A 23,971-nucleotide genomic window follows, 5' to 3' on the forward strand; every position below is an offset into this window, starting at 1 on the left:
ACCAAAGCATCAAGCAGTTAATTCAAGTCAAGCCAAAAACAAAAACCAAAGTATCAAGCAATTAATTCATAATTCAAGTCAAGTCAAAAACAAAAACCAAAGTATCAAGCAATTAATTCAAGTCAAGTCAAAAACAAAAACCAAAGTGCCAATACAGGCACGCCGTGGGTGATCACGCCACGCTTCCACTCAAATGGAGTGGGCAAGTTCCAAAGACCAGTCTTAGCAAGTTTCAGATGTCCAGACTTAAAGTGCCAGTTCCTTCCCGGTGTTCAGCCACTGCGTTGATCCTCCGCGGGGGCCTGCTGTGCACTGCTCTGAGGAGGCGTTCCACCCGGGCAAATGCCTACCCGGCAGCACTCTCAGGATCCGCATCGCTCAAGCTGGCGAGAGTCCCCCGCAGGGATGCTCTACAGGGCAGGCATAAGCTGCCTAAGGGGCTGCCTCCACCATCCATTAATCACCTTGCTTCCTGGTCAGGGAACCAAGAAATGTAGCAGGATGACCTGCAGACAAAACTCCTCAGACACCGGATTAAAGAAGGAAGATGTTTATAATTCACCCGGGAGCGTCGGCAGACTCACGTCTTAAGAGCCGAGCTCCCCGAGAAAGAAATACTTGGCCTTTTTAAAGGTTTACAACTTTAAGGGGTCCACGTGAAAGGGTCGTGGTAAATCGAGCAAGTGTGGGAAACGTGACTGGGGGCTACATGCATCAGCTAACAGAACAGAAAGTTTTACAGTGCTGTTTTCATACAGTGTCTGGAATTTACAGATAACACAAGTAGTTTAGGCCAGAGATTGATGTTATTATTATTACTTTGTTTAACTCCTAGGGCCAGGTGCTGGTGCCAAGGTTGTCGGCTATTTATCTTTCTTTCGTTTCTTTCTCTCTTTCCTCCTGTCTTGTGAACTAGGCAAGGTGGGGGGCGGAGGGCAGCAGGAGGAGTACTGGTCTCCTTCCTTATTAGTAGAAACAGGGTTTTACCATGCTGGCCAGGTGGGTCTCAAACTCCTCACCTCAGGTGATCTGACCGTCTTGGCCCCCCCCCCCAAAGTGTTGGGATTACAGGCGTAAGCCACTGCACCTGGCCATTTTTTTGTATTTTTAGTAGAGATGAGGTTTCACCATGTTGGTCAGTCTGGTCTACAAACTCCTAACCGCATGATCCACCTGCCTCAGCCTCCCAAAGTGCTGGGATTATAGGCGTGAGCCATCACACCCGGCCGAGTTGCTCCCACCTTTTATCTATTGTGAATAACACCGCTATCAACAGGGATGGGCGAGTGTCTCTTTATTTCCTTGCTTTCAATTTTTGGGGGATATATGCCCAGAAGTGGAATTGCTGGAGTGTCCTTAGGTATAATTTCTCGAGGAACTGCCATGGCTCTACGCACCGTCCCATACGCCCCCTACGGCTATTCTTCGTGGAGTGTGAAGATTGGTCGGGAGTGAGGCAGGAAGTGGCTGTTGGTTGGGCGGGAGGTGAGGGGGCGGGCCACGCTGGATCGAGACCGCCGGGCGCGCGCGTCCCGGGGCGGGGCTGGCTTAACAGGCGTTCCCCGCTCGGTTGCCGTGGTGCCTTCGGGGGCGTTCCAACCCAACCCCCAGTGGCCCTCACCCGTCTAGTGGCTGGAGCCGAGACTTGGGACGCATCGCGTGCCCTTAGCTGACAGGGCAAACGGCAGCAGGCAGAAAGGGTAGGAGTCCGACGATCAGCCATCAAGGAGGGCCGGTTGCAGCGAACGCGGGCCCCTGTGGGCGTGAGCAGAACCCAGCGCGGGCGCCTGGCCGGCCAGGCGTGCACCGCTCCGCGCTGTGTGAGCCGGCGCCGCAGTTCCTGCAGAGTCATGGCTCGGCCCAGGAGGCTACGCAGCCTAGTCGCCCAGTATAACACACAGGCCAGAGTAATATAATCCGAGGTTATTTGAACTTTCAATTTATGTTTCCTGAAGTGAGATTAGGTGTCAGGGCAGAGGATGAGCCCTGAGATACAGGGATGACAGGATGAGAGCAGGCATGGTGCCCTGGCAAGATTTCAGATAGGCCACCATTTTAGTAACCCACTCTTAGCACGTCTTCAGTTTTCAGTATGCTGAGAACCTCACAAAATGGAAGTGGCCCCGGGTTTTTCTAGACCTTTCGAGATCTTGATCTCTTGTCCTCTGTTTGGACACCCAAAGGCTTGAAAACTTGGGTGGAAAACACTAGAATCAGCGGATGTATCACTGATCTCAAAGCCCTCTTGCCACCTGGAAGGGGAAGAAAGGCAGGGTTTGGTGTTTGCATGAGTTAGTATCATCCAACCCTCAGCTCCCCAATGTTTTGTTTTTATTGTTATTTTTATTTTTTTGAGACGAAGTCTTGCTCTGTCGCTCAGGCTGGAGTCAGTGGTGCGATCTTAGCTCACTGCAACCTCCACCCCCGGGTTCAAGCGATTCTCCCTCAGCCTCCCTAGTCGCTGGGATTACAGGCGTCCACCACTACGCCCGGCTAATTTTTGTATTTTTAGTAGAGACAGGTTTCACCATGTTGGCCAGGCTGACCTCAGGTGATCAACCTGTTTCGGCCTCCCAAAGTGCTGGGATTACAGGCATGAGCCACGGCACCCTGCCTGTCAGCCCCAAAATTTGTGTAGAATTTTGGTTTCCTGTCTACCTGGGGAAGCAGCTATTCAAAGCAGAATAAAATTCTGGATGGTACATGATCCAAATAATGAGCTTAAAATGTAGTTACAGGAAACACATTTGTGAGCAAAAGAGCTACTCCTGCAAAGGTAAGTGCCAAAAGACTGTGGTACTATGGAGAATTCAGTGGGATTCTGAGGGGGAGGAACTGCTTCCATCCAGAATGGACCAGCAAAGAGGTTAGAATTGGCTGGGTGCGGTGCAGATTACTCTCCCGGTAATCTGAGCACTTTGGGAAGCTGATGCAGGAGGATCATTTGAGCCCAGGAGTTCAAGACTAGCCTGGGCAACATAGTGAGACCTCTGTCTCTACAAAAATAAAAAAATTAGCTTGGCATGGCTGGGCACCGTGGCTCACGCCTGTAATCCAGCACTTTGGGAGGCCGAGGCGGGGGCAGATCACGAGGTCAGGAGATCGAGACCATCCTGGCTAACCCGGTGAAACCCCGTGTCTACTAAACAAAAATACAAAAAACTAGCCGGGCGAGGTGGCGGGCGCCTGTAGTCCCAGCTATTCGGGAGGCTGAGGCAGGAGAATGGCGTGAACCTGGGAGGCAGAGCTTGCAGTGAGCCGAGATCACGCCACTGCACTCCAGCCTGGGTGACAGAGCAAGACTCCATCTAAAAAAAAAAAAAAATTAGCCTGGCATGGTGCACACCTGTAGACCCAGATACTAGGAAGACTGAGGCAGGAGTATCCTTGACTCCTTCCTGGTTGAGGAGGCTGCAGTGAGCCAAGATCGGACCACTGCACTCCATCCAGCCTGGGCGACCGAGTGAGAACCCGTCTCTAAATAAATAAATAATAAAAACAAATAGATGTTTTACATGGGCACCATTTGTGTGGTCCAAAGCAATTACAATAGTAACATCAACCTGGATTACCATAACAGATATAATAATGATGAAAACATATTATATGAATTCCCAAAATGTGACACAGAGACCAGAGGTGAGCACGTGCTGTTGGAAAAATGGTGCTTATAGACTTGCTTGATGCAGGGTTGCCACATTTGATTTGTAAAAAAACACAGTATCTGTGAAAAGCAATAAAGGGAAGTGCAGTAACAAGAGGTTTACAGCCTGTTTACATTCTGACATGGAGCTACAGTCAAGATTTAGTGTTATGTGAAAAAGCACAGTGAAAGGTGTGTTTCCTTTCACACTGAAAAGGGAGATGTGTTCTCATACATGTAAGCTTGGCCAAACAAGCTTACTAGAAGGATACACAAGAAACTGCTAGGAGAGGTTAATGCTGGAGAGGGGACCTGAAACTCTAGAAGCAGAAATACTTTCTTGGCCAGGCACAGTGGCTTACGCCTGTAATGCCAGCACTTTGGGAGGCGGGCGGATCACCCGAGGTCAGGAGCTCAAGACCAGTATGGCCAACATGGTGAAACCCTGTCTCTAATACAAAATTAGCCGGGCATACTGATGCACACACACCTATAGTCCCAGCTACTTGGGAGGCTGAGGCAGGAGAATCGCTTGAACCTGGAAGGCGGAGGTTGCAGTGAGCCAAGATTGTGCCACTGCACTCCAGCTTGGGTGACAGAGCCAGACTGTCTCAAAAAAAAAAAAAAAAAGATACTTTCTTTAAACATGCATATGATTTTTTCAACAAAGAATCAGGCCAGGTGAGGTAGGTCATGCTTGTAATCCAGCACTTTGGGAGGCCAAGGTGGGTGGGTCACTTGAACCCAGGATTCAAGACCAGCCTGGGCAACATGACGAGACCCCATCTCTACAAAATATACAAAAATTAGCTGGGCATAGTGGCTTGAGCCTGTACTCCCAGCTACTCGGGAGGCTGAGGTGAGAGGATTGTCTAAGGCCAAGAGGTCGAGGCTGCAGTGAGCCAAGATCAGGCCACTGTACCAGAGTGACACCTTGTCTAAAAAAATAAAAATAGGTCAGGTGTGGTGGCTGACGCTTGTAGTCCCAGCACTTTGGGAGGCCAAGGCGGGTGGATCACCTGAGGTCGGGAGTTGGAGACCAGCCTGACCAACATGGAGAAGCCCCATCTCTACTAAAAATACAAAATAGCCAGGCATGCACCAGCATGCCTGTAATCACAGCTACTTGGGAGGCTGAGGCAGAAGAATCGCTTGAACCTGGGAAGCAGAGGTTGCAGTGAGCCGAGATCGCGCCATTGCACTCCAGCATGGGCAACAAGAGTGAAACTCCGTCTCAAAAAATAAATAAATAATAAATAAATAAATAAAAATTGGGACGGGTGCAGTGGCTCCTGCCTGTAATCTCAGCACTTTGGGAGGCCAAGGCGGGTGGATCACCTGAGGTCGGGAGTTGGAGACCAGCCTGACCAACATGGAGAAGCCCCATCTCTACTAAAAATACAAAATTAGCCGGGCATACTGATGCACACACACCTATAGTCCCAGCTACTTGGGAGGCTGAGGCAGGAGAATCGCTTGAACCTGGGAAGCAGAGGTTGCAGTGAGCCAAGATTGTGCCACTGCACTCCAGCCTGGGAGACAGAGCGAGATTCTGTCTAAAAAAAATGAATAAACTAAATAAATAAAAATTGGGACGGGTGCAGTGGCTCCTGCCTGTAATCTCAGCACTTTGGGAGGCCGAGGCGGGGGCAGATCACGAGGTCAGGAGATCGAGACCATCCTGGCTAACACAGTGAAACCCTATCTCTACTAAAAAAAAAAAAAAAAAAAAAAAGAAAAAGAAATTTTAGCTTTAGCTTCTGTGCTTTTTTCAAAATAGGCAGTATATTTAAAACAGTAAACAAAATTCTTGATCCATTTGTCCTTTGTATCCAGCTTCTTCTCATAGCTTAACTTGTCTCTCTACCCTTCCCGCAAAGCCATCCTCATCCTTGCTCATGCCTACCTTTTGCTTGAAGGAGAAAGTAGGCACACAGAGAGAGGGCGCACTCACATTTTTATACATTACTTTCTTTCTTTTTTTTTTGACAGATAAACAGTTTGTTTATTCATCCTCTTCTGCTCCTCCTCATCTCCCCGTTCCTCTTCCTCTTCCACCTTCTTCCAGGCAACTGTAGCAGGACCCGTTGCGCCATCAAACTTTCCTTTCGACTTATAGTCAGCAACATCCTTCTTATACTTCTCCTTCAGCTTTGCCGCCTTAGTGATGTAAGGCTGCTTTTCACCATCATTTCAGTTCTTCCACATCTCACCCAGCTTTTTGACCACGTCTCCAATAGAGATGCCGGGGTTTGTGGATTTCATCTTGGGGTGGAATTCCGAAGAAAACAGGAAGAATCCAGACGGTGGCCTTTTGGGGGCATTAGGATCCTTCTTCTTGCCTCCCTTAGCTGGTCCATAACCCTTCATTTCCTGATCACAGCGCACTTTATCTGCCTTTGCCATTTGATCAAACTTCGACTTCTCTCTCCTGGACATCGTCTTTCTACCTCTCAGAGCACTTCTTGGAAAATTCTGCAAAATTGACGGTTTTTTTTTTTTTTTTTTTTTTTGTTGAGACGGAGTCTCGCTCTGTCACCCAGGCTGGAGTGCAGTGGCCGGATCTCAGCTCACTGCAAGCTCCGCCTCCCGGGTTTACGCCATTCTCCTGCCTCAACCTCCCACGTAGCTGGGACTACAGGCGCCCGCCACCTCGCCCGGCTAGTTTTTTGTATTTTTTTAGTTGAGACGGGGTTTCACTGTGTTAGCCAGGATGGTCTCGATCTCCTGACCTCTAAAACACCCTTTTAGAGTGATCCGCCTGTCTCGGCCTCCCAAAGTGCTAGGATTACAGGCTTGAGCCACCGCGCCCAGCCGACGGTTTCTTTTTACGTTCTTCTCTGCACGTCTGCACAAAGTAGACAAAAGCAGACATCTTGCCCTTTGGTTTCTCAGGGTCACCTTTAGCCATCCTGACTATATTGTTCACTCTCATTACTTTTTTTTTTTTGAGACGGAGTTTCTCTCTTGTTGCCCAGGCTGGAGTGCAATGGCGTGAGCTCGGCTCACGACAACCTTGGCCTCCTGAGTTAAAGCGATTCTCCTGCCTCAGCCTCCTGAGTAGCTGGGATTACAAGCGTGAGCCACCACACCCAGTCCATTACTTTCTTTTTTTTTTTTTTTTTTTTTTTGAGGCGGTGTCTCGCTCTGTCGCCCGGACTGGAGTGCAGTGGCCGGATCTCAGCTCACTGCAAGCTCCGCCTCCCGGGTTCATGCCATTCTCCTGCCTCAGCCTCCCAAGCAGCTGGGACTACAGGCGCCCACCACCTCGCCCAGCTAGTTTTTTTTGTATTTTTAGTAGAGACGGGGTTTCACCGTGTTAGCCAGGATGGTCTCGATCTCCTGACCTCGTGATCCGCCCGTCTCGGCCTCCCAAAGTGCTGGGATTACAGGCTTGAGCCACCGCGTCCGGCCCATTACTTTCTTAATAGTTAGGCTGGTAATGGTCATTTCTCTATAGTTTCTCTATACTCATGCTCATCTGGCATTGTCAGAATGATGGACAAAGAAAAAGATATGTAACTATGTTAATTGAAGTTTATTTTATTACAGTGAAATTAAACCTTTTTTAAATTTTTTTATTTTTATTTTTTATTTTTTATTTTTATTTTTATTTTTTATTTTTTTTTATTTTTTATTTTTTTTTATTTTTTTTTTGAGACAGAGTCTTGCTCTGTCGCCCGGGCTGGAGTGCAGTGGCCGGATCTCAGCTCACTGCAAGCTCCGCCTCCCGGGTTTCACGCCATTCTCCTGCCTCAGCCTCCTGAGTAGCTGGGACTACAGGCGCCCGCCACCTCGCCCGGCTAGTTTTTTGTATTTTTAGTAGAGACGGGGTTTCACCGTGTTAGCCAGGATGGTCTCGATCTCCTGACCTCGTGATCCGCCCGTCTCGGCCTCCCAAAGTGCTGGGATTACAGGCTTGAGCCACCGCGCCCAGACTATTTTTTTTATTTTTTATTTTTATTTTTATTTTTATTTTTATACTTGTAGCAAGAATTACTATCAAACTCCACTCATTGGGCCAAAGACCCTTGTGGTGTTAGCGAAAAACTTGCCCCTCATGTAGCACACTACCTACACTTGCGAGTTCATCGGCCAGTCAGTGGCCTCAACTCCAAGCTCTAACAATGTGCACAGCAATGTTTTTTCTAGAGCATGCATTCGCAAACTCTAGATCATAAAATCATTACCTTGTTGTTGCATGGGATGGCAATGTCCACATAGCGCAGAGGAGAATCTGTGTTACACAGAGCAATGGTAGGTAGGTTAACATAAGATGCCTCCGTAAGAGGCTGGTGGTCAGCCCTGGGGTCAGTAACCACAAGAAGCCGTGGCTCCCGGAAGGCTGCCTGGATCTGGTTAGTGAAGGTCCCAGGAGTGAAGCGGCCAGCAATTGGAGTGGCTCCAGTGGCAGCAGCAAACTTCAGCACGGCCCTCTGGCCAGTATTCCTGGAGGATATAACACTGACATCAGCAGGGTTTTCAATGGCAACAATGGCACGGGCCGCCAGCAGAAGCTTCTCCCAGGTCCTCTTCAGATTTATGATGTAGATGCCATCACTTTTCCTTTTATAGATGTACTGTTCCATCTGGAAGTCAAGATTGGTGCCACCTAAGTGGGTTCCTGCTGCAAGGAACTTAAGGACATCTTCCTCCTTCATTTGCAGGACATCAAGGGCTCCGGACATTGTGAAAAGTTTCCCTTTAAGTTACGACGGGAATCCAGAACAACGCCGTATGGACCCCTCTGCAGGTAGCGCGGAAAGCTTTTTTTTTTTTTAAGACAAGTTCCCGGCCAGGCTAGAGTACAGTGGCACAATCATGGCTCACTGCAGCCTCAAACTTCTGGGCTCAAGGAAGCTTCTTGCCTCAGCCTCCCAAGTCGCTAGGACTACAGGCATGCACCACCATGTGTGGCTAATTTTTATTTTTATTTTATTTTTTTGAGACAGATTCTCACTCTGTCGCCCAGGCTAGAGTACAGTGCACAATCTTGGCTCACTGCAACCTCTATCTCCTGAGTTTAAGCGATTCCCATGCCTCAGCCTCCAGAGTAGCTGGGACTACAGGCATGTGCCATTTCACCCGGCTAACTTCTGTATTTTTAGTAGAGATGGGGTTTCGCCATGTTGGCCAGGCTGGTCTCAAACTTCTGACCTCAGGTGATCCACTTGCCTCAGCCTCCCAAAGTGCTGGGATTATAGGCGCGAACCACAGCAGCTGGCCAACATTTTTCATGTTCATTAACCATACGTATATTTCTTCCTTTGTGAATTCTCTATTCATGTCGTTTGTCCATTTTTCCACTATAGGGTTTGTCTTTTTCATACTGGTTTGTAAGGAATCATTAGGTACTATGTGCACATGTGGTGGCTCTTGCCTGTAATGTCAGCAATTTGGGAGGCCGAGGCAGGCAGATCACTTGAGCCCAGGAGTTTGAGACTAGCCCGGGCAACATGGCAAAACCCTATCTGTACAGAAAATAAAAAATCAGTGGCATGTGCCTGAGTGCCAGCTACTCACGAGGCTGAGGGAGGTAGACAGATTCAGCCCAGGAGGTTGAGGCTGCAGTGAGCCGTGATCATGCCACTGCACTCCACTAGCCTGGGCAATAGAGCAAGACCCTGTCTCTAAAAAATAAAATAAGTAGAGATAAGGGCTCTTTGTTGCCCAGGGGCTGCTTCAAGTGATCCTCCTATATTGGCCTCTTAAAGTGCTGGGATTACAGATGTGAGCCACTGCGCCCAGACCTTTAAGAGCTTTTAAACTGGGGGCTCTTTTTGGTTATAAGGAACAGAGATGGCCGGACAGAGTGGCTCATGCCTATAATCCCAGCACTTTGGGAGACCAAGACGGGCAGATCACTTGAGGTCAGGAGTTCTAGACCAGCCTGGCCAACATGGTGAAACCCTGTCTCTACTAAAAATACAAAAATTAGCCAGGCCATGGTGGTGCGTATCTTTAGTCCCAGCTACTTGGGAGGCTAAGGCAGGAGAATGGCATGAACCCGTGAGGCAGAGCTTGTAGTGAGCCGAGTTCATGCCACTGCACTCCAGCCTGGGCGACAGAGCGAGACTCCGTCTCGAAAAAATAAATAACATAAATAAAGAATAAATAATAATAAAGAAGAGAGATATACTGAAACTACCTCAAGGAAAGTATATAGGGATGTCAAAGAACCCAAGGAAAGGAAGAGAGTACTGCCTTGCCTCATGCTATCCCGAGCTGGGATTGCAGTGTAGCGGCTCTTGCAGTCTTCCAGAGCCAACTGACATCTGCTTCAACCTCCCTTTCTTGATCAGGCACTTTCACTCATTTTTTTTTTCTTTGTTTTCTTTGCAGAGATGGGATCTCCCTGTGTTGCCCAAGCTGGTCTCAAACTCCTGGGCTTAAAGGGATCCTCCCGCCCTGACCTCACAAAATGCTGGGATTATAGGCATGAGCCAGTGTGCCCAGCCCACTCACCTTTTTACATAGCTTAGTCGGCCTGAAGAAACAACCATACACTGGCTAACATTTCAAAATATTAACCCACCACACAGTCTTGTTTAAATGTATATAGGCCAGGCGTGATGGCTCACGCCTGTAATCCCAGCACTTCGGGAGGCTGAGGCGGGTGGATAACTTGAGACCAGGAGTTCGAGACCAGCCTGGCCAACAAGGCGAAACCCCATCTCTACTAAAAATACAAAAATTAGCCAGGCATGGTGGTGGGTCCTGTAATCCCAACTACTCGGGAGGCTGAGGCAAGAGAATCGCTTGAACCTGGGAGGCAGAAGTTGCCATGAGCCAAAGTTGTGCTGCTGCACTCCAGCCTGGGCAACAGAGTGAGACATGGTCTCAAAAAACTAAAGTAAAAAAATAATAAATCAATGTCTATAAACATAAACCCACTATAAATTAATTTACAGCTCTATGTCAATATAAAACCATAAGTTTATAATTTTACCTATAATACAAACCAAAAAGTCAAATTAACATTTATGTTACTTATTATTTTTTTTTTTGAGAGAGTCTCACTCTGTCATCCAGGCTGGAGTGCAGTGGCATGATCACGGCTCACTGCAACCTCTGCCTCCTGGGTTCAAGTGACTATCATGTCTCAGCCTCCCATGTAGCTGGGATTACAGGCTTGTGCCACCACACCCAGCTAATTTTTGTATTTTTTGTAGAGACAGGGTTTCGCCATGTTGTCCTGGCAGCTCTCAAACTCCTGGCCTCAAGTGATCTGCCTGCCACAACCTCTCAAAGTGACTTTCTTAAGTGTTTTTTTTTTTTTTTTTTTTTTTGAGATGGAGTCTTTCTTTGTCACTCAGGCTGGAGTGCAGTGGTGTGATCTCAGTTTGCTGCAACCTCCACCTCCCGGGTTCAAGCGATTCTCCTGCTTCAGCCTCCTGAGTATGTGGGATTACAGGCCCGTGCCACCACACTTGGCTAATTTTTGTATTTTTAGTAGAGACGGCTTCCACCATGTTGGTCAGGCTAGTCTCGAATTCCTGACCTTGTGATCCACCTGCCTCAGCCTCCCAAAGTTTTGGGGTTACAGGCATGAGCCACTGCACCCAGCCTTTTTTCAGATTTTTTTTTTTTTTTTGAGATGAAGTCTCACTCTTGTCCCCCAGGCTGGAGTGCCATGGTGCGATCTCGGCTCAATGCAACCTCCGCCTCCCAGGTTCAAGTGATTCTCCTGTCTCAGCCTCCCAAGTAGCTGGGATTACAGGAGCGTACCACCACGCCTAGCTAATTTTTGTATTTTAAGTACAGACGGGGGTTTCACCATGTTGGCCAGGCTGGTCTCGAACTCCTGACCTCAGGTGATCTGCCCGCCTCAGCCTCCCAAAGTGCTGGGATTACAGGTGTGAGCCACCGTGCCTGGCCAACTTCTTTTTTAAAACTATATTAGCACAGAGAACACCATGTTGTTTCAGGGAAGGGCAAATGTCACTAACAGAATATCTCAGAAGCCAGACTGAAATTTCCATGGGGAAAAACTAGCTTCCTTGGTTTGGGGAATATTAATATTCCTCTTGGTTGCCAGAAGGGACCCACTGACATTCACACCCACTGTGATTCACAGCTAGTGTGTACAAATGCTTCTGATGTGGAAAAATCTGAAAAATTTTCAGATGCTCTTCTCCTTTCCTTTCTGCCATCAGAATAAACCTTATGTCCTTCAATTCAGACCTGTTGGGACCCGGTAGCACACCCTTCCCTTCCTCACAGGCTTCAGACCTTGTCTTTTCAGTGACATTGAGATGAGGATCCTCAAAGGAACCAGAAGCCATTTTTAAAATTGTGAATCTTTACATTCTGAAGGCCTCATTAAATGTCCTCAAAATCAAGGTCTTCTTGTGAAAGGAGTTAACATCCATGTTAACTGGGAATTATCCATCATCTCTCCTAACTTTTCCTGTTCAAATAATCAAATAAGGACTTCCAGGAGTAGGCAAGAACTTTAAAAAGAAGAAGAAAAAAAAGAGGCTGGGTGGGGTGGCTCACACCTGTAATCCCAACACTTTGGGAGGCTGAGGCAGATGGATCAGCTGAAGTCAGGAGTTCGAGACCAGCCTGGCCAACATGGTGAAACCCCATGTCTACTAAAAATACCAAAAAATTAGACAAGCATAGTGGTGGGCACCTGTAATCCCAGCTACTCAGGCGGCTGAGGCAGGGGAATTGCTTGAACCCAGAAGGCAGAGGTTGCAGTGAGCCGAGATCGCACCATTCCACTCCCACCTGGGCAACAAGAGCAAAACTCTGTCTCAAAAAAAAAAAAAAAAGGGAAGACTTCCTTGGGTTTTATAGTATTCTCTTTTTGGTAGGCCATGAAATAAGGGAAGCTGTATGCCATTCCTGGTGGCCATCTATGATCTGTCTGAAGTATGTTTTTGTTGTTTTTTGTTGTTGTTCTTGTTGTTTTTGAGACAGTCTCGCTCTGTCGCCCACACTGGAGTGCTGTGGCATGATCTCTGCTCACTGCAACCTCCACCTCCTGGGTATAAACGATTCTCCTGCCTCAGCTTCCCAATTAGCTGGGATTACAGGCACATGCCACCATGCCCAGCTAATATTTTATTTTTAGTTTTAGTGGGGATGGAGTTTCACCATGTTGGCTGGGCTGGTCTCAAACTTCTCGGCTTCCCAAAGTGCTGAGATTACAGGCATGAGCCACCATGCCTGGCCAAATATCATGATTGCTAATGAAAAGTGACCTTAGGCGGCCGGGTGCCGCCTAATAGATGACAGATAGATAAAGTCAGCTTTTTTTTTTTTTTTTCCAGGATGGAGTCTTGCTCTGTTGCCAGGCTGGAGTGCAGTGGCACGATCTCGGCTCACTGCAACCTCCAAGTCCTGGGTTCAAGCAGTTCTCCTCCCTCAGCCTCCCAAGTAGCTGGGACCACAGGTGTGCGCCACCACCCCAGCTAATTTTTTGTATTTTTAGTAGAGACAGGGTTTCACCATGTTGGCCAGGCTCATCTCGAACTCCTGGCCTCAAGTGATCTGCCTGCCTCAGCCTCCCGAATTGCTGGGATTACAGGCATGAGCCACTGCGTATGGCCGAAAATTGACTTTAATAACATAGATACGATGTGGAGAGATAAAGAATATGAATCACTGGCTTGGTTAAAATATTCCTGGGCTCTGATTCCGTGTCTTATCGGACACCTTCGGGAGGTTGATTTGAGCTCAAGTGTCCTCATGACAAGAAGAGAAAGCTTTAAACAGTGAGCATGAGGGTTTATTTGTGAACACTGACAATCAAATTCTAAAATTTATATGGAAATACAAAGGATCTAGAAAGCCAAAGCAATCTTAAAGAATAGTATTGGAACGTTTACACTACCAGGTATCAACAGTATTGGTGCCACGAGAAACAGACCAAGGAAAAGAACACAGAGCACAGAACCAGAGCCATGTCCTCAGTCATGTGATGAACAACACGGACGTCACTGCAGTTACTGTGGGAAAGGCCAGTCTTCTCTGTGAATGGTGCTGAGTCAATTTGGCATTTCTGTCAAAAAAAAAAAAAAACCACAAAACATCATAAACAAAAATTAACTTAAAATGGAGCACAGACCTAAATGTAAAGCTAAAACTATGAAACTTCTAGAATAAAAAGGAGACAATCTTAGTAACTTTATACTTGGCAAACAGTTCATAAATATGACACAAAAAAACGTGAAAAAGAAAAACTTGATAAATTGGACATCGTCAAAACTAAAAACTTTTGCCCTAAAAGGCAAGCCACAGACTGGGAAGAAATATTTGCAAAACATATCAAACAAAGGATTTTATCTAGAATGTAAAAATTGCAAGCTGGGGTTGGGCGTGGTGGCTCATGCCTGTAATCCCAGCAATTTGGGAGGCCGAGACGGGCGGATCACCTAAGGTCGGGAGTTCGAGACCAGCCTGACCAACATGGAGAAACGCTGTCTCTACTAAAAATACAAAAAATTAGCCGGCCTGTAATCCCAGCAACTCAGGAGGCTGAGGCAGGAGAATCCCTCGAACCCAGGGGGCAGAGGTTGTAGTGAGCCAAGATTGTACATTGCACTCCAGCCTGGGCAACAAGAGCAAAATTCCGTCTCAAAAAAAAGGCCGGGTATGGTGGCTCACGCCTGTAATCCCAGCACTTTGGGAGGCCAAGGTGAGCAGATCACGAGGTCAGGAGATGGAGACCATCCTGGCTAACACGATGAAACCCCGTCTCTACTAAAAATACAAAAAATTAGCTAGGCATGGTGGTGGGCGACTGTAGTCCCAGCTACTCGGGAGGCTGAGGCAGGAGAATGGCGTGAACCTGGGAGGCAGGGCTTACAGTGAGCCGAGATAGCACCACTCCACTGCACTCCAGCCTGGGCGACAGAGGGAGACTCCATCTCAAAAACAAAAACAAAAACAGAAACTGCAGGCTGGGTGCAGTGGCTCATGCCTGGATAGCCAGACCTTTGGGAGGCCAAGGCAGACGGATTACCTGAGGGCAGGAGTTCAAGACCAGCCTGACCAATATGGCAAAACCCTGTCTCTACTAAAGATACAAAATTAGCTGGGCGTGGTGGCAGGCGCCTGTAGTCCCAGCTACTCAGGAAGCTGAGGGAAGAGAATTGCTTGAATCCTGGAGCCGGAAGTTGCAGTGAGCTGCCGGAAGTTGCAGTGAGCCACGTATTGCACTCCAACCTGGGCAACAAGAGCTAAGACAAGAGTGTTAAGACAAACAATCCAATTTGTAAAATAGGCAAAAAGACTTGAACCACTGGAAAAAAAAAAAAAAGACGGCCGGGCTTGGTGGTTTACACCTGTAATCCCAGCACATTGGGAGGCCGTGGCAGGCAGATCACATGAGGTCAGGAGTTCAAGACCAGCCTGGCCAACATGGTGAAACCTCATCTCTACTAAAAATACAGAAATTAGCTGGGTGTGGTGGCACGTGCCTGTAATCCCAGCTACTTGGGAGGCTGAGGCAGGAGAATCACTTGAACCCGGGAGGCGGAGGTTGCAGTGAGCCAAGATCGTGCCACTGTACTCCAGCCTGGTGACAGAGCGAGACTCTGTCTCAAAAAAAAAAAAAAAAAAAAGACTTGAACAACCACTTCATTAAAATAGATAACAAAAGGCCGGCGCGGTGGCTCAAGCCTGTAATCCCAGCACTTTGGGAGGCCGAGGCAGGCGGATCACTAGGTCAGGAGATCGAGACCATCCTGGCTAACACGGTGAAACCCCGTCTCTACTAAAAATAAAAAAAAAATTAGCCGGGCATGGTGGCAGGTGCCTGTAGTCCCAGCTACTCGGAGGCTGAGGCGGGAGAATGGCATGAATCCGGGAGGCGGAGCTTGCAGTGAGCCGAGATCGTGCCACTGCACTCCAGCCTGGGAGAGACAGCGAGACTCCGTCTCAAAAAAATAAATAAATAAATAAATAAAATAGATAACAAATACCCACATGGAAAGATGCTTAATAGCATTAGCTGTTAGAGAAATGCAAATTAAAACCTCAATTTATTAAGGATGAGGCCAGGCGCAATGACTCACATCTGTAATCCCAGCATTTTGGGAGGCCAATGCAGACAGATCACCTGAGGTCAGGAGTTTGAGACCAGCCGGGCAAAGATGGTGAAAACCCACGTCTACTAAAAATACAAAAATTGGGCCGGGCACGGTGGCTCACGCCTATAATCCCAACACTTTGAGAGGCCAGGGCAGGTGGATCACCTGAGATCTGGAGTTCGAGACCAGCCTTGCCAACATGGTGAAACCCCATCTCTACTAAAAGTACAAAAATTAGCCAGGCGTGGTGGCAGGTGCCTGTAATCCCAGCTACCTGGGAGGCTGAGGCAGGAGAATCTCTTGAACCCAGCAGGCAGAGGTTTCAGTGAGCTGAGATCATGCCATTGCTTTCCAGCCTAGGCAACAAGAGCGAAACTCCATCTCAAAAAAAAAAAAAAAAAAACTGGGCGTGGTGGCTCATTCCTGTAATCCCAGCACAAGGTGGGCGATCACCTGAGGTCGGGAGTTCAAGACCAGTCTGCCCAACATGGAGAAACCCTGTCTCTACTAAAAATACAAAATTAGCCAGGCGTGGTGGCACATGCCTGTAATCCCACCTACAGGGGAGGCTGAGGTGGAGGTTGTGGTGAGCCAAGATTGCGCCATTGCACTTCAGCCTGGGCAACAAGAGTGAAACTCCATCTCAGAAAAAAAACCCCAAAATTAGCCAGGCATGGTGGCATGTGCCTGTAATCCCACATACTCAGGAGGCTGAGGCAGAAGAATCGCTTGAACCCGGGAAGCAGAGGTTGTGGTGACCGAAGGCTGCGCCACTGCACACCAGCCTGAGTGACAGGATGCCACTCTGCCTCCAAAAATTAAATAAGTAAATAAACAGATTTATTAAGGCTGGGCGCAGTGGTTCAAGCCTATAATCCCAGCACTTAAGGAGGCAGAGGTGGATGGATCACTTGAGGTCAGGAGTTCAAGACCAGCCTGACCAACATGGTGAAACCCCATCTCTAGTCAAAACAAAAAAACAAAAAACAAAATTAGCCAGGTGTGGTGGCACACGCCTGTAATCCCACTTACTTGGGAGGCTGAGGCAGGAGAATCGCTTGAACCCAGGAGGTGCAGATTGCAGTGAGTCGAGATCACACCACTGCACTCCAGCCTCGGCAACAAAAGCAAAACTCCATCTCAAAAAATAAATAGACAGACAAATAAATAAAATAAATTAAGGATGAGCTTGTTAAAAATTTAAAACAACAACAAAACAGCAAAAACCCCACAATTTAGACACACTACCACTATGGCTAAAATTAAAAAGGCTTGGCTGGGCAGGGTGGCTCAAGCCTGTAATCCCAGCACTTTGGGAGGCCTAGGCAGGTGGATCATGAGGTCAGGAGATCGAGACTAACCTGGCTAACACGGTGAAACCCCGTCTCTACTAAAAATACAAAAAAAATTAGCCAGTGTGGTGGCAGGCACCTGTAGTCCCACCTACTTAGGAGGCTGAGGCAGGAGAATGGTGTGAACCCAGGAGGTGGAGCTTGCAGTAAGCAGAGATTGCGCCACTGCACTGCAGCCTGGGCGACAGAGCGAGACTCCGTCTCAAAAAAAAGGGCTTACTAGCTGGGTCCCATGGCTCCTGCCTGTAATCCTAGCACTTTGGGAGGCCCAGAGGCCCAGGTGGAAGGATCCCTTGAGCCCAGGAGTTTCAGACCAGCCTAGGCACCACGGTGAGACAGGGGTCTCACAAAACACCATCACCACCTTTAATTAAGCAAATTTTTTAAAAATGAAGGTTTACCAAACTAAGTGTCGGCCAGGATACACAGAAACAGAAACTTTCACTCACTGTTAGTGGCTTAATAAAAAGGTAAACATGCACCTGCCATATGACCCAGCCTGGGGATTTACTTAAGAGAAATGAAAGCATATGTCCACATAAAGATGAACAAAAATGTTCAGAGCAGTTTTATTTGCAGTAGCCCCCAAACTGGAAACAACCCAAATGTGCATCAACAGCTGAATGGAAAAACAAATTGTGTGGTGTTTCCATACAATGAAATACTACTCAAAGTAATGCATTGTTAATAAATGCAACAACATGGATAAATCTTAAAATAATTATGTGATGAGAAGCCAATGCCAAAAAAAATCTATACTGAGGCCAGGCACGGTGACTCATGCCTGTAATTCCAGCAGTTTGGGCAGCCAAGGCTGGTGGATCACTTAAGGCCAGGAGTTTGAGACCAGCCTGGTGAACATGGTGAAACCCCATCTCTACTAAAAATACAAAAATTAGCTGGGTGTGGTGGTGTGCACCTGTAATCCCAGCTACTTGGGAGGCTGAGACAGGAGAATCACTTGAACCCGGGAGGCAGAGGTTGCAGTGAGCTGAGATCGCACCACTGCATTCCAGCCTGGGCAACCAAGTGAGAGACTCCTCTCAAAAAAAAGAAAAAAAGATAATGGATACCACCAGATGGATACATTCATTATCTTGATTTTGAGAATGATTTCACATAACAAATTATTGAAATACTTCACATTATACGTTATAAATATATGTAGTTGGCCGGGCGTAGATCTCGCCTATAATCCCGGCCCTTTGGGAGGCTGAGGCGGGTGGATCATGAGGTCAGGAGATCGAGACCATCCTGGCCAACACCGTGAAACCACGTCTCTACTAAAAAAAAAAAAATACAAAAAATTAGCCCAGCGTAGTGGCGGGTGCCTGTAGTCCCAGCTACTTGGGAGGCTGAGGCAGGAGAATGGCGTGAACCTGGGAGGCGGAGCTTGCAGTGAGCTGAGATCGTGCCACTGCACTCTAGCCTGGGCGACAGAGCGAGACTCCATCTCAAAAAATAAAAATAAAAATAAAATGTAGTTGATTATGTCAGTTATACCTCAATAAAACGATTACAGAAGTTTCCTAGGAGGTGGCACTACCAGCGGGCTGTGCCCCAGCTTGTGAGCTCCTGTGATTCTGGGTCTGTCCCTTGTAGTCAGGTGGGTGGGCTTAGCAGTTAGGACTGACTTCATTTCCTTCCACTGTCCGCACACATGGCACTTGTCCTTCAAACATGCCCAGCCACTTCCTTCCTTTACCCCCAGGTCTTCAAGGGACTGGAGTCTCCTTATTGTTCAGGTTTTAGCATGAATGTCAAGGGCCTTCACTGAGCACCACGTCTAAATTAGTTCCTACTCCTCACCCTGTCCCAAAATCACTTTCTGTATTTCCCTGGTTTGTTTTCTTCACTGTACGTATCAGAATTAGACATTCTTTTTATTTATTCTTTTATTTTTTTTGAGACGGAGTCTCGCTCTGTCGCCCAGGCTGGAGTGCAGTGGTGCAATCTCGGCCAACTGCAACCACTGCCTCCTGGGTTCAAGCGATTCTCCTGCCTCAGCCTCCCAAGCAGCAGGGGTTATAGGTATGCACCACCACGCCCGGCTAATTTTGTATTTTGAGAAGAGATGGGGTTTCTCCATGTTGGTCAGGCTGGTCTCGAACTCCCGACCTCAGGTGATCCACCTGCCTCAGCCTCCCAAGATGCTGGGATTACAGGCATGAGCCACTGCACCTGGCCAATTTTTTGTATTTTTATTAGAGATGGGGTTTCACCAAGTTAGCCAGGATGATCTCGATCACCTGACTTCATGATCCACCCACCTCAGCCTCCCAAAGTGCTGGGATTACAGGTGTGAGCCACCACACCTGGCCTGAATATTCTTATTCATTTAGTCATTCCTTTTTTTTGGTTAGAGATGGAGTTTCGCTCTTGTTGCCCAGGTTGGAGTACAGTGGCACAATCTTCGCTCACTGTAACCTCTGCCTCCTGGGTTCAAGCAATTATCCTGCCTCAGCGTCCTGAGTAGCTGGGATTACAGGCACCCGCCACCACGCCCGGCTAATTTTTTTCTATTTTTTAGTAGACATGGAGTTTCACCATGTTGGTCAGGCTGTTCTTGAGCTTCTGACTTCAGGTGATCCACCCACCTTCCCCTCCCAAAGTGCTGGGATTTACAGGTGTGAAACACCATGCCTGGCCCTCTTTTTTTTTTTTTAACACAAGGTCTCTATCGCCCATGCTGGAGTGCAGTGGCACAATCACTGTTCACTGCAGCTTTCACTTCCTGGGCTCAGGTGATCCTCCCACCTCAGCCTCTTGAGTAGCTGGGACTACAGTCACATGCCACCACACCCAGCTACTTTGTTTTTGTAGCGATGGGGTCTTGCCATGTTGGCTAGTCTACCCTTTCATTTTTATCATCTATTCTATTATCTTCCTCCCTCCTCAGTTGGCACCCCACTGAGAACCCAGATCCCTGGTTGCACCCAAAAGTGCTGTAGGTGCTGGTTGATAACTCTCAGCTGCCCCGGCCAATAACTGACTGACATGTAAAAGGAGGGTACAAAAGGCTGGCTCCCTTGCCTTAAGGAGGCCTAACTGTGGTGCTATATGTGCTCTGAGTTCCCCATGACAGCAAGCAGAAGCTAGGCTCCATGTGAGACCACACTCTGGCTGAGCCTTAGCCTGTTTTCTCTGCCGTCCTGCTTCCCTCACCCCCTTCTCCTGAGAGCACTTCCCCAATAATTCACTTGAACAAGAATGCTCATCTTAGGTTCTGCTTCTAGGGAACCTGACTCATGACACCCTCTGTTAGCTTCCTGAGAGACTATCTTGTTAGTTCCCCTAGAACAAATTCCTGTCTTAGACTCTGCTTATGACCACTCCCCTCATTCCCCTGCCAAGAATGACAGCTTAATGAGGGAATATCTTCTTCACTTCCCTGGAACTGTTCCTAGAACACAGTAGGTGCTCAATGATGCACTGAATGCATGCAAGGGAGAGCCCAGAGTCTATTTGACAGCTCAGTGGTCAGCACCCCTTCTTGTCCGGGGGTGGCCTGGCCTGGAGGCATTGTGAGTCACAGCAGGTGGACAGGAGCTGAGTGGGTCACAGATGGGACTAGCCCTGGGACAGCAGCTCCGCAACTCCACCACATCTTCCAGGTGAGGCACAACATACAGTGAGGATTAACGGGGAAGGATCCTCTGAGAAGATACAATCTCAAGGGTGGGCCTGGATGTGGGCTTCCAGAGACCATCTCCCTGAACCAGATCTTGGGGATGGTATGTACCGTCCAGCCTCTGTCCACCTATATGTGAGGGATAAGTGTCTTATGAATTAACGAAGACATAACAGAGGGGGAACCCTGCTCCAGTTCTTTCTCTTCTCATTGTCCATGGGCAGAAGAGGAATTAGAAACAACACATAACTCCCCTTTTCACATAACAGAATCAGTACTTACTGGGCCAGGGGGTGGGTGGGTGCAGGGAGAAGTGAGCAAAATGGGACTTGTCTGTTATCTGGACTTTGGACTCCCTGAGGGCATAGTTTGTTTGGAACAAATGTCATGTTTAGTGTGCACAATCCCTGTTACTTTGAGCCCTATGCATAGGTCTAGCCTATGGCACATACCCCAGGATGTCACTGGACTGTGGTCTGTATACACATGTCTTCCAAGCTGGATTAGGAGCATCTTGAGGGCAGGTAGAGGCTGTTCCGGGTCCCCTTCCCAAGACCAGAGCCTGGCACAGAGCGGATGCTAGTTCAAGTCCATCAAATGACTGAATGATGAGGGCAATAATGCCGTTGGCTATGGTAGACATCCTCCCAGATTGTTTTCAGAACCCAGATCTAACCCTGGCTTTGTAATCCTTCCACAATTCCCTCTTACCCACAAAAGGAAGTCTAAGCTTCTGAGCCTGCCTGTACAGCACCTTCACATAGTGCACTGGTCCACCTTCCCAGGTTCCTCTCCTGCTCTTCCCAGCACCAATCCTATCCAAGCTCGTGTTTACATCTGAAATATGAAAGTCCTGCCCTGCTGGATACAGTGGCTCATGCCTGTAATCTCAGCACTTTAGGAGACCGAGGCAGGCAGATCACCTGAGGTCAGGAGTTCGAGACCAGCCTGGCCAACATGGTGAAACCCTGTCTTCACTAAAAATAGAAAAATTAGCTGGGGGTGATGGCAGGCGCCTGTAATCTCAGCTACTCAAGAGGCTGAGACAGGAGAATTGCTGAAACCCGGGAGGCGGAGGTTGCAGTGAGCCAAGATTGTGCCATTGCACTCCAGCTCGGGCAACAACAGCGAGACTCTGTCTCAAAAAAAAAAAAAAAAAGAAAAAGCCGTGCTCGGCTCTTCCTTCTGCCTAGAAGCTCTCCATTTTCCATCCTCAACCCACCTGGCACAGTCCTACTCCTCCTTTAAATACCTACTTACTTGTCTTGCTATCATTCCCTACCCCTCACCCTTCCAGCTGCAGCTCAGAGAACAGGGCCCTCCTCCCGTCCTCCATCTGCATATCTATCCCAGGGCCCGAACCCTCAGTGGTCTTTGGGGAAGGTGGTTTAGGTGAGACTGCTGCCTGTGCAGCGTGGAGGGAGGGGCTCCTCGGTGGCCAGCAGCCGGTTAGCCACAGCCGCAGCACTAGGTGCAGGGCTAAGACATGTCCACCGGCCTCGCGGTTTGAGAGGCGGCCTGTACCAAGCACGCTGCTCACCCGGACTCTTGTCTCCTAGCAACGCCCCCTGGCTCGCCTTCATCATTCTGGACATCCGGGGTCCCGCAACAAGCGCGCAGCACGAGTCGCCAGCGCTCCCAAGGCTCCCGCGCTCCCAAGGCTCCCCTCCGAGCTCCTGCGTGCCCTACAAGGTCCACGCCCTGGCAACCTTCGAGTGCCTGGCTACAAGCCATGCATGCCAGCCGCCTGTGGCAGCAGCTGCAGCAGTTCTGGGCCGATCACATCTCGCGGCCTTCTCGCCAAGGCGGCCGCCGCTGCGCCGCAAGTCTTCCCTGTCCACCTTCTACCTGCTGGACCACAACACGCGCCAGGCAGAGCTGGGCCTCGCCTACGGCCCGCCGCGCGTGCGCCTCGGCAACCAGGCCTTCGTGTTCCGCGGCAGCCGGTGGACCACTGAGGGCCCGCTGGCGCCGACGCGGTCGCCGCTGCTCTCGCCGACCGCCTCGAGCGGGAACGCGCAGGTGCAGCAGACCAAGAGCCAAGTGTTGCTGGAGGAGAACAACTACCTGAAGCTGAAGCAGGAACTGCTCATGGACATGATGACTGAGGCCATGGAGCGCATGCACTTGCTGGAGAAGCAGCTCAACCCCGAGGTGACCCCGACGGCTGCGGCAGCGCGCCTGGCAGAGGAAGATGCGCAAGCGCGCAGGCGCCAGCGGGGGCGTGCTCATGATCCCGTCGTGGGTTCTGGACTCGCAGTGACGAAATAAAGGCCGCGCTACACATGCGCACCTCGTGCCTCTCGCCTGCCACTCTCCCCGCGCTAGACTGGCTCCCGCGGTTCCCTGGGCCGTTCTCTGCGCGTGGGTGGGAGAGGTCTGCGTGGCCTCGGGGACTGCCCCTAGGTGCTGGGTGTCGGCGAGGGAAGCAAGTCTAACCTGCCTATTTTGGGAGGGTGCGATGGGGCTGTGGAGGAGGGTCTGCGCGTGGCTCTCCGGGAGTGCGGAGTGGAAGCAAGTCTTGCCGCCGACATAACCCAGCTAGGGCGGAGTGGCGAGTAATGGCCTTGCAGGCCATCCAGGTAATGGAGGGCGAAGTCCCGGAGACGGACGAACCGCGGTGCTCAGGGAATGAAGGCTGCGGTGCGGAGCGAGCCGAGGACGGTGTGCGGGGTCGGGGACTTTGCACTTATTCCGTTCTCAGGGCCTCTAGCCTCAGGAGGTCTAGAAACTAGGAGACCCAGGTAAGTGTTACTTTACATTCCCAAGAGAAGCTTTCTGGAAACCATGGGCTGTACGGCCCCCACTTGCTGTGCGGCATTTTGGGGAGTCGCGTCTCTGTTACAGGCTCCCCCCTTTTTTTTTAAACACGGGGTCTCACTCTATCACCCAGGCTGGAGCGCAGTGGCACGATCATGGCTCACTGCAACCTCGAGCTTCCAGACTCAAGCAATCCTCCCAGCTTAGCCTCCTAAACGTGGGATTACAGGCGTGAGCCACTGCGCCGGGCTCAAGCCTCCTTTTTCTTTTTCTTTTCTTTCTTTTGCCTTTTCTTTGAGACGGACTTTGGCTCTTGTTGCCTAGGCTGGAGTGCAATGGCGCGATCTCGGCTCACCTTAACCTCCGCCTCCTGAGTTCAAGCGATTCTCTTACCTCAGCCTCCCAAGTAGCTGGATTACAGGCATGCGCCACCACGCCCGGCTAATTTTTTGTTTGTTTTTGAGAGAGTCTGGCTCTGCCACCCAGGTTGGAGTGCAGTGCTGCGATCTCGGCTCACTGCAAGCTCGCCTCTCGGGTACAA

At 49.2% G+C, this 23,971-nt stretch overlaps 1 protein-coding gene, 1 non-coding gene and 2 pseudogenes across 2 annotated transcripts; 1 reads left to right on the plus strand and 3 right to left on the minus strand.

Annotated features, from left to right (window-relative positions):
- Window positions 1-5,402: 5,402 nt before the first annotated feature.
- On the minus strand, window positions 5,403-6,700 carry LOC117064341 (annotated as a pseudogene).
- Window positions 6,701-7,622: 922 nt separating this feature from the next.
- On the minus strand, window positions 7,623-8,417 carry LOC117064340 (40S ribosomal protein SA-like). The gene has a single exon (XM_033178509.1). The coding sequence runs from the start codon at window positions 8,329-8,331 to the stop codon at window positions 7,819-7,821; it is 513 nt and encodes a 170-aa protein (XP_033034400.1). The 5' UTR covers window positions 8,332-8,417; the 3' UTR covers window positions 7,623-7,818.
- Window positions 7,626-7,779, minus strand: LOC117066240. The gene has a single exon (XR_004430221.1). It is a non-coding gene; the product is annotated as a small nucleolar RNA SNORA62/SNORA6 family (small nucleolar RNA).
- Window positions 8,418-22,180: 13,763 nt separating the features above from the next.
- Window positions 22,181-23,632, plus strand: LOC117064357 (annotated as a pseudogene).
- The last annotated feature ends 339 nt before the right edge of the window (window positions 23,633-23,971 follow it).

The sequence above is a fragment of the Trachypithecus francoisi genome, unplaced genomic scaffold (genome assembly GCF_009764315.1).
Source record: "Trachypithecus francoisi isolate TF-2019V2 unplaced genomic scaffold, Tfra_2.0 Lachesis_group2, whole genome shotgun sequence".
Classification (NCBI taxonomy): Eukaryota; Metazoa; Chordata; class Mammalia; order Primates; family Cercopithecidae; genus Trachypithecus; species Trachypithecus francoisi.

Excerpts from the sequence above, each read along its gene's own strand:
- LOC117064340 (XM_033178509.1), bottom strand. The coding sequence starts at position 8,331 with ATGTCCGGAGCCCTTGATGTCCTGCAAATGAAGGAGGAAGATGTCCTT.